This window comes from Myotis lucifugus, unplaced genomic scaffold (genome assembly GCF_000147115.1).
Source record: "Myotis lucifugus unplaced genomic scaffold, Myoluc2.0 scaffold_4, whole genome shotgun sequence".
Lineage (NCBI taxonomy): Eukaryota > Metazoa > Chordata > Mammalia > Chiroptera > Vespertilionidae > Myotis > Myotis lucifugus.
In genome coordinates this window covers 2505657-2516454 of record NW_005871052.1, presented here as the reverse complement: position 1 = coordinate 2516454, position 10798 = coordinate 2505657, and the positions used below count along the sequence as shown (strand labels likewise).

At 38.1% G+C, this 10798-nt stretch overlaps 1 protein-coding gene across 1 annotated transcript in view; it reads right to left on the bottom strand.

Moving 5' to 3' along the window:
* Positions 1-10798, bottom strand: part of HDX (highly divergent homeobox) — a 137713-nt gene that overhangs the window by 86319 nt on the left and 40596 nt on the right. The window contains exon 3 of the mRNA XM_006082808.3: positions 6761-7870. Within this exon, the coding sequence (XP_006082870.1) occupies positions 6761-7870 (1110 nt within the window). The remainder of the gene's footprint in view (positions 1-6760; positions 7871-10798) is intronic.

Genomic DNA, 10798 nt, shown 5'->3' with positions numbered 1-10798 from the left:
ACCATCTTCTCTGCCAATTTATATATATACTAGGTGTACCAGTTAATAATGCGGATTTTTTTCAATAGATGGAGTTACACATGTTGATATATATGCGATTTGATATGTATGCTATTTTGTTGTATTGACAGCAAGCTTCAAAACTTCATATGGCAAATTTTCTGAAGGTGTTAACATCATAGATATTTTTACACTTAAAAATGTTGAATTTCGTGCCAAAAAAAGAGCATTTGCGGGAAGTTTTTATTTTGAAGAAAAGTGCTGCTGAAAGTTATCGTATACTTTGGGAAGCTTATGGTGAACATGTTCCATCTCAAGGTACTTGTGAACACTAGTTTAAATGCTTAAAAAATGATGATTTCAATGTGAAAGACAAAGAACGTCCAGGTCAACCAAAAAAGTTTGAAGACCAACAATTACAAGCATTATTGGATGAAGGTGCCTGTCAAACTCAAAAACAACTTGCAGAAACATTAAACATTGGTCAGCAAACATGCAATGGGAAAGATTTTAAAGGAAGGAAAATGGGTGCCTCATCAACTGAACGAAAGACAAATGGAAAACCAAAAAGTCACCAGTAAAATGTTGCTTCAACAGCACGAAAGAAAGTCTTTTTTGCATCAAATTGGGACTGGCGATGAAAAGTGGATTTATTTTGAGAATCCCAAATGCACAAAATCATGCGTTGATCCAGGTCAACCATTAACATCGTCTGCAAGGCCAAATCGCTTGGGAAAGAAGACAATGCTCTGCATTTGGTGGGATCAGGAAGGTGTTGTGCATTATGAGCTTCTAAAACCAGGTGAAACCATTAATACTGATTGCTACCAACAACAAATAATCAATTTGAACCACGCTGTGATCGTAAAACGACCAGAATGGGTCAGAAGACACGACAAAGTAATTTTGCTTCATGATAACCCACTATCACATACTTCAAAACCAGTTAAAGACACGTTAAAAGATCTTGCCTGGGAAGTATTAACCCACCCGCCGTATTTACCAGACCTTGCTTCTTCAGATTATCACTTGTTCTGATCGATGTCACACGCACTTTCTGAGCAGCACTTCAAAATGTACAAAGAAGTGGAAAATTGGTTCTCTGAATGGATTGCCTCAAAACAAGAAAAGTTCTATTGGGACGTTATCCACAAATTACCTGAAAGATGGGGGAAATGTGTAGCTAGTGATGGACATTACTTTGAATAAAGCACTTTTGATGTTTCTCTTGAAATTATTGTGTTTTCTTTGATTACAAAATCTGCATTATTAACCAGTACACTGGTATACACTTCTAATATGTAAATTCAAACTATGTGAATTTTAACGCAATAAAGTTCTGTAAAATTATATCTGCTAACTAAAGCCATTCAATACAGACGACTGTGACTTTTTTGAAGTTGCATATTTGCCTGATAATTATTTTAACAGTCACTGAATGTTACTGACCTTCACTTTCCTCAGAGCAAAATATCATTTGTACTGGTTCAGAATGCCATGATGTTTAAAGTTTTCACAACTATTAAACTTATATGTTTATTTTTTTTAAATGCACCAAACCCCAGAAATACTGATGAAAGTTGGAAGGCACTACCAAAGCACTTTCATTAATAGGGATAAATACATTGAACTTATAAAGTATCTTTTAAAAGAAGCTCAAAGTGTTCTACTTTTATTAACTCCTAAATCACACAACCTCCCTATCCCCCCTGCTCTGTGAGTGACAGGGGGCAGCACCCCAACCCCCTGATTGGCCCTGCTCTGTGCGTGACAGGGGGGTGGCGCCGCAACCTCCCCATCGACCCTGCCTTGAGTGTGACAGGGGGCGGTGCCCCAACCCCCCAATCGGCCCCACCCTGAGCGTGACTGAGGGTGGCATTGCAACCTCCCGATCCGCCCTGCTCTGTGCATGATGGGGCGGTGCCCCAACTCCCCAATCGGCCCTGCTCTGAGCCTGACCAGGGGCTGCACTTAGGGATTGGGCCTGCCCTCTGCCACCTGGGAGCAGGCCTAAGCCAGCAGGTCGTTATCTCCCGAGGGGTCCCAGACTGTGAGAGGGCACAGGCCGGGCTGGGGACCCCCCCCCCCGAGTGCACAAATTTTTGTGCACCGGGCCTCTAGTTAATTATTAATCTTTAATAATGAAAAACTAATGATACATAGTGGACTAACAGCAATGACATGAAAAGTGAATGGCACTTTGGAGACCAATAGGGCTGCAATATGTCCTCTAAGGAGTGAGGTCAGCCTTGCGAGTTTTTGAAATGTAACTGGGCTATGATATCCTAGTACAGTGGGGCCTTGACTTATGAGTTTAATTCATTCCGTGACGGAGCTTGTAACTCAGATTATTCATATGTCAAATCAAGAAGTGAACGAGTGAGACACATGATGCTGGGCTGATGTTGTGGCTTTCACTGTGACGTTTGCTGCGCCAACTAGCGGTGGGGTATCTGAAGCTGGCTCGTAACCTGAATTTTAGTTCGCAACTCAAAGCAAAAAATCGGCCGAGAGACGGCTCGTATCTCGAAAAACTCGTTAGTCGGGACACTCGTAAGTCAAGGCCCTACTGTATAAACAACTCCTGACAATTTCCTTACTACCACTTTAACCTTATTATGATTCCCAAGGGGCTGCAAAACTTTTTAGCATCCTTTAGGATTCCCTCAATTTGTGCTCATTCACCAAGATAGCTTGGAATTAGACTATCCTTCAGGACTAGGTTGAAGATACCAGGTGTAACAAAAAGAAGAGGCAAATATCTCTGTTACATATTCCCAGGTTCAGAAACAAAATAGAATTGTTGCTTATAGTTTCATAGCTAGAAAGCTGTCAAGATGGCCATACATTCTATTTTTCTAAGTCATGATGTTATAGTAATACAGCTTGGTAATGAATTTCATTAAAATCTTGGAGGATAACTAACATGGATTGAATGCTTGTGTCCCAGCTGAACTCACTTGTTGAAACCTAATGTGATGAAAAAAAAAAGAAGAAGCCTAATGTGATGGTATTTTGAGGTTGAGCTTTATTTAGGAGATGGTTAGGTCATAAGAATGGAGACCTCAAGAATGGGATTAGTGCTGTTACAAAAGATACTTTCTTACTCCACCTTATGAAGACACAGTGAGAAGAGGGTCTTCTATGCATTAGGAAGCAGGATCTTACCAGACAGAATCTGCCAACACCTTGATCTTGAGCTACCTGGCCTCCAAAACTGGGAGAAATAAATGTTTGTTATTTAAGCTACCAGTCTATGGTATTTTTGCTATACTATAGCAACCCAAATAGACTAAGATGCTAAACCTGCTTTACTACACTTCCCCAGGCTGCCTTGTTTTCCCCAACTATCAACTAATTAAAAGAAAGGGGGGAGGGGCAAATGATGCCCCAAGGGTTCTAGGCAAACAGTCTCTCCCATACTGTCTCAAGTCAAGTTGGAGGAGGTCTGGTATAATATAAAGAGAAATACATGGGATTTTAATCAATAGATGATGGTGAAGGTCATAGCTGATCTCCAGTCTTCTCTCAGCCAGCACTACAGCTATTATTTCCCCAACTACAATATGATATTGCAATATTTTACTTGAAATAGGATATAAAGACCTAAACTAGCAATTTAATTGACTTTCTAACTGTGAGGTTGTAAGTATAAGAAAATTTATACCATAGAGCATGCAAGGAGCCTTGCACAGCTTGTGCCATTTCTTGATACAGCATTCCTGAGAAGTAGGTGTTACTAACTATATTATACAAATGAGAAAACTGTCACAAGGAAGGTTATGTCACTTGCCCGAAATCACACAAGTAGAAAGTGGCAGAGCCTAGATTGAACCAAGGTATATCAGGTTCTAAGCCCATGCTTGAAATTATGTCAGACTGCCTTTCTTTAAAAAAGATTACTCTTTAAAAATTAGCTAAGTTTTATTCCATTTAAAGTTATTTTATATAAATTAAATCCCTTTGAAAGTTCTTTCAGAAAAAAATAGAGACTATAAAAAGGTATAACTATAGGATAAATTGCCCTTATGGGAACAGTTAGCTTATGAAAAATTAAAAATTAAAATTTTACTCTCAGACATCCAAATACTCTAATGCATCTAACATTGTTAGGGTGTATGGTAAAGCAGGGGAAAAAAACATGATATATTTTTGAGTTGTAGTTCTCACATGTACTGACTGTGTGATCCTGGACAAGTTACTGGAATGTGGATTAAGTATCTGTATGTCTAGATGGCCATGGAAATTAAGTGAGGTCAGGTATATAAAGTAAATGTTGATGCCTGTGTAAAACTTTCAACAATGCTAAATGTATTGTTAATACTAGTGGCCTGGTGCACAAAATTCATGCACATTAAAAGGGGATTAATTAGAGGAAGTATTTTAATATTGCTATTTTCCCTTTCTCTATAATAGAAGTATCAGAGATGAAAGAAAATTAGTAAAATGTATATGAAAATATTCCTCCTGTCAGAATCTGGGGCACACCACGGAACCCAGAGTCAAGTCCGTGCCCATTCACTTGCACCTCAAAATCGCGTGAGACCCAGACCCAGACGGCCCCACCCCCATTGGGCTAAATCCAGACTCGGCCAGTCTCACCCTTGTCAAGCCCCACCAGGCGGGGGAACAGCCTGAGGTCCCCTGGCCCGGAGCTGGGGTGGAGCTGCAGCCTCAGGTCCCCTGGCCCAGTGCCTGGGTGGAGGGTGAGGCCTGAGGTCCCCCATCAGGGGCAGGAGCATAGCCTGAGGTCCCCCATAAAGCCCTACCAGATGGGGGGCATGGCCTGAGGTCCCCTGTCAAGCCCTGGCAACAGGGTGGGGGGAGTGGCCTGAGATCCCCTGTCAAGCCCCATCAGGGGGTTCATGGCCTCAGGTCCCTTGGCCTGGTGCCAGGGTGGTGGGCACGGCCTGAGGTCCCTCGTCAAGCCCTACCAGGCGGGGGGTGCACCTTGAGGTCCCCTGTCAAGCCTTGCTGGGCAGGGGGTGCGGCCTCAGGTACCCTGGCTCGGTGCTTGGGTGGGGGGCATGTCCTGAGGTCACCTGTCAAGCCCTGCCAGGTGGGGGGGCATGGTCTGAGGTCCCCTGGCCTGGCACCAGGGCAGGGGGAGTGGCCTGAAGTCCCATGTCAAGCCCCACAGGGGGGCATGGAGGGGCAGCCTCAGGTCCTTGCTGATTGCTTGTTAAGGCTCATTACGGGAACTCAGCCTCCGCTGTGGTTGCAGCCATCTTGTGTTATGGAAAACCCCCGGCCTCCGCTGTGGCCACCACCATCTTTGTGGCTAAGTGATAGTCAATTTGCATATCACCTCTTTATTATATAGGACTAGAAGCCCGGGTCACGAAATTTGTGCATGGTGGGGAGGGTCCCATCAGCCCAGCCTGCACCCTCTCACAATCCTGGACCGCTGGCTGCTAACCGCTCACCTGCCTGCCTGCCTGATTGCCCCTAATTGCCCCCCTGCCAGCCTGATCACCCCCAACTGCCCCCCACCAGCCTGGTTGTCCCCAACTGCCCCCCTGCCAGCTGGGTCGCCCCATGCAGCCTGTTAGTCTTCCATTTGGTTGTGATGGTCACTTAGGCTTTTATATAGATAGATTGTTATTTAAAACTAAACTGAAGGGGTAAAAAAAAAGTAGGGAATGAAAGGTTGTGTTGGGGAGGAACTTTATGGTATGATTCAATGTTAGTTTAAACATGCTTTAGGAAAGAACAAATACAGAAAAATCAGTAGACTCTCAATAAAAAACTGATTACTAATGATGATAGAATCCTCTTCTGTTAGGGCTAGGTTAGTTCTCATACTCTGTTATTGCTTTTCATTTTGAAGTAGAGTATTAGAAAATGAAGGGAGTTAAGGTAAGTTTATTTTTTATATTAATTGAGAATAGCCAGGAAGCATCTTAAATCCAGAGAAAACTTAAATATTGTGTTTGAACAAAGTAGAGTCTAGCTAATAGCAAGGAAAAAGGGCAAATATTCATGCTCTGCAATTCAAATTCTCTGAAAGAGATTTTTAAGAGAGATCTATAACTTTACGGTTCTAAGAAAGGCTTATACCCCACTCTTGAGAATATTTGAAGCACATGTAGATAATTAAATATATGGAAAAGTAAAGAAATGTAATTTATTTTTTTACAGGTAAAATTTGCTTTAATTTTTATTCTGACCATGCCTTATACACATTTTTTAAAAAGACTATGTGATTAATGTTCCACTTAATGTTTGAATAAAGCACTTCCTTTTATAAAAAGGAGTTGGCTTAGTTACAGCAGGCTCTGACTTCCCAGCCATCATCACCTAGAGAAATGATTGGCTTCCCTGACAATGTACCCAGGGAAAGCACCACTCATCTAGTGACATCTCCTCACACTACAAGTAAAAATCATTATAGGAATAATCTATGTTCAAAGGGATGAATGTAGCCAATTTAGTCCTATTTTAGTGATTGCAAAGGCATTGCTTCCCATAAGATTACTATTTGCTGGTCAAATAATTTTAAATGTCAGGAGAAAGCTGCCATGTTATAAAAATTATTATATTCCATGAAGAAAAATTCAACATAAACATGACCAAAAAAGTACAAGATTCTTCAAAGAGTTGACCCCAAACCACCATTTTGAAGCAAAAAAAAAAAAATCTCAAATGACTTCAAAATTTGAATTAGGGATCCAGGTCTCAAGTCTAACTGGATACCAACACAGCTTTTTATACCAAACAATGGTTTTTAAAACCTTTATATAACAAACTTACACATTACCTGGTAATTGTTTTGGTTTTGTGATAACCTCAATTGGTTTGATGATGCAAAATGTGAAGAAAAATTATTCCGTGGTGGATTTGTATTACTGTAAATTGTTGTAGATGCTGTATGTAATGAGGTCCGTGGTGTCAGATGGTAGTCTCTGTTTTGATATAGTACATTGTTTGACAAGTCTCTAATATTCACCATCTGTGAATTTGGCATATTTCTTCCTGGTCCTGGCAAAGCTGTACTTTGGTTCTCAGCTCGAAGGGAACTGCAACTTTCATAAAATCTTGAGTAGCTTGGTATCTGTGCTCCCATCAATGCTAACTCTTCCTCTCTGGCATACTCATCATCAGCATCTCCAGTCTCCATTGCAATGGACAAACAAGTTCCTTCTGCTGAACTAGGCTTCTGTGGAGGATTTCCTCCCAGAATTCTCTGGGGGTAATCACTAACTGCCAATGAAAATACTTCACGGATTTCTAAGTTTTGTGTTCTACAGTAAGGATCTCTAATAGGTGGCTTTTGCCCACATAAGTTATGTGATGTTAGACGTGCGTGTTCAGGCTTATATGGCCTTTGAATTCCAACTGGTTCAATTTTGCAAGGTCGGTGGCACACAGATGGCTTTTGAGGTACCATAATATCAGAGGCTTGCATTGAAGAGCTTCCGTAGTTTTTCTTTGTGTACACTGAGTTTCCAGCATTTAGAACACTTGTTTGTCTTGACAAAATAATCGTTTTTTCACCCAAGAGCAGAGAGGCATTTTTACAGTGTGCTACTTGTCTTTGAACAGGAATGTGCAGCTGAAACTCGGTACCATTTTCACTGGCCGTTTTCTGAATGGGGATTTTATGTGCTTCCGTAATTTGTGTATTTGTATACTTGGTTGTCCCTTGCTTACTTAATGAACTGGCTGGACTGTATATTCCAGTCACAATGACATCATTATTGGCAGATGACCAAGAAGACTGTTGGCTTGAGGGTTGAGAAATATTAACCACATTTCTTACTGTAATGTCTGGAGCTGCCAAAGAGGTACCAGAAATAGTTCCTGTCGTTGCTGCTCCTGATTCAGAATTTTTACTGCTCATTTTTCTTCTCTTATTGCCGACCCACGTCTGGAAGAACAAAAAAAATATGTTATAGAAAATTTATTAACAAAAAAGACAAGGTAAAACGATTTCTGTATGATAAATTGCATTTCCATTTATGAGAGAACCAAGGCCTATACAAATTAAAGGAAAAAAGAGATATAATGAAATTAAAAATAACTAAAGTATAAGGTCAGAATGATCAGGGACTTGTATTTAATAAATACCAAGGAACTTTGATAATGGAATTGTATTGTTGCTCCTGTCCTCAAAACCCAACCAATTAATTTATCCACAGCAAGAACTTTAAAAATGTTTATATCCTTTGACCTAGTAAATCCACTTTTGTGAATTTATCCTAAAAATAATCATAGATGTATATAAGTTTGTATCTAATGACGTTCATCATATGTTTCTTTATAATAATGAAAAACTGGAAGCATAGTTAAGGTAGTTAATGTCATTGGAAAATGCTTGTGATAGTGTTAAACAAATATATACTTGCAATTTTCAGGTTAAAAATTTTTCTTCTATTAATATTTTATAACTTGGTTAATTTAATATTGCTAGATATTTAGGTTATTTTTATAAATATTCACTATTATAAAACATACTACAACACACATCATTGTACATGCATCCTTGTGTTATTGGTCTGTTAGAATGTTATTCTAGAAAGAAATTGTTGTGCTTTTTGATATTTTCAAACTACCTTGCCATGTATTTATAAGAGTTCTGCTTTCTCCACAACCTTACCAAGACTTTGCATTTTATTTTTGTGGTCTTTTGTACTCCAGGAGTTAATAAGAGGTATATAATTGCTGTTTTGATTTAAATTTCTATGGTTATTCTATTGCTTTGATAGAATAGCTTATCCGTTACCTTTACTTATTTTTATATTGGGTATTTGTTTTTTAATTGATTTATAGGAGCAATTTTCTACTAAAGGTAGCAACACTTTGTCATAAGTTGCAAATATTTTTTCTGTTTGTCATTAATTTATGGTAGTTATTTTCTTCTTTACACTTTTCTCTCCTTACCAAATGTTATGCTGTAAATATGTATTGCGTTTATAAACAGAAATATATATTATTAATAAAATAACACTAGTGATTGGCATTCAGGAATTGATTACAAAAATGTACTTTTATATAAATAATATGTAATAATCTTAGTATTATTACATTTTTGAATCATGATTCTTCTTAAAATGTGCAATAAGAAATATTTCATTCTATAACATGATCAATAAACTCTATAATTATTTCAAAATGTACACCAGATTATAAACTACCAAAAAACATTTATTTATTAAGAATTCTTAAAAAATAAATAAGTGAAAACATTAAATGAACTAGTTTCACATGGATATGGTGTAGGGTAAATTTAATATTCGGTTAACTTTTGTGTGATCAAAAGTTTTAGAAGACCACAAAAATTATCCAATTTTCTATGCTTTTTATACTATAAGCTATATTAATGTTGCTCCAATACTATAAATAAAAGCTATAATGTATTAAGTACCCATCATATGTTTTTATAGATATCATCTCCTTTGCTAGGTGTTATTTTAAAATTGTGTAAGTGAAGAAACTGAGGTTTAGAAATATTAAGTGACCTGCCACCAGAATTTAAAATCAATTTTCTTGTTCTCAAAACATTCTTCTTCCACTATGGTGAGAAATTCCTAAAATGGTCATCTCTGGTGGCCATTTTATACTTTTGTAATTAATATTTCTCTAATAAATAAAATGTTCCAGGAAATGAGATGGCTCCATTTTACTTTATATGAGGCTGTGGAAATTTTAAAGGTGAACTCTGAATTAATTTTTCTAAACGCAGAAGTGAGAATTATAAGCAGAGGGACAAATGAATATAAATGTCACAGAAGGAGACAGGGGAGAAAATCTAGAAAGTTTTAAAGTATATACTCAAGAGAAATATCTAAAAATAAATGTTTTTGGATAAATATAATTTTGATGTATGGTTCAAAAAGGTAAAATTTACAAATATTCCAAATAAATAATTGTGATATGGATTTTCAAGTATGAAAAAATATGCAAAATAATTATGAGACATAATTTTTATAAAAATATATAAGCATTACATTTTAAAATTATAAACACAAAAGCATAGTGAACTGGTAAAATGTGAACTCAAGAGCTACTACATTGGAAGGGCAGCTCTGCAATATTTCTGAGAAAACAAATAAATAGCCTACCATGTTCTCATCACAATATCAGAATACCTACCCTAACACAGAAGTTTAAGAGTGACCCCAGTGCATTGTTAATTTATGACTGACTTAGATAGTGCAAATATTTTTTACGTAAATCCCTAGGTATTTATATTATCTACCCATCACAAAATAAAATTCAGTAGAATATCATGTGCATAGCACACTCAGCTATCTAAACTCAGAAGGCAGACAACATAGATGTAACAAGATCTATGTATTTTACTAAAACAACCCCTGACCTTAAAACCCATCTTATTTTGTTTTATATATAACTAGAGGCCTGGTGCATGAATTCGTGCACAGATGGGGTCCTGCTGGCCAGCCCCCAATCGGGGCAGGATGGCCAGGGTGAGGGGCCAAAAGCAGTTAGTCGGCCGGCCCCACTCCCTGGTTGAACTCCCAATTGAACTCCCTGTCAAGGGGACAATTTGCATATTTTATTATATAGGATTTACCAAACTTGGTATTCTAATCTATAATAAGTTAGGAATCACAAATATGAGGGGACTTGGGATTGAGTTTGCTTTTGGGGACACTTTGTTAGCACCAAAACTAAGAATGTTTACTAAATGCATATTGCTCACTAAAAAGGAGAAGGAAACACACGCACATACACACACACACACAAGAATTGATGTGAGAAATTATTACACTGGTGTTTTTTAGTAAAGGAGAAAGTCACCGCATACACCTTAGCATATTGTGAGCATTATTAT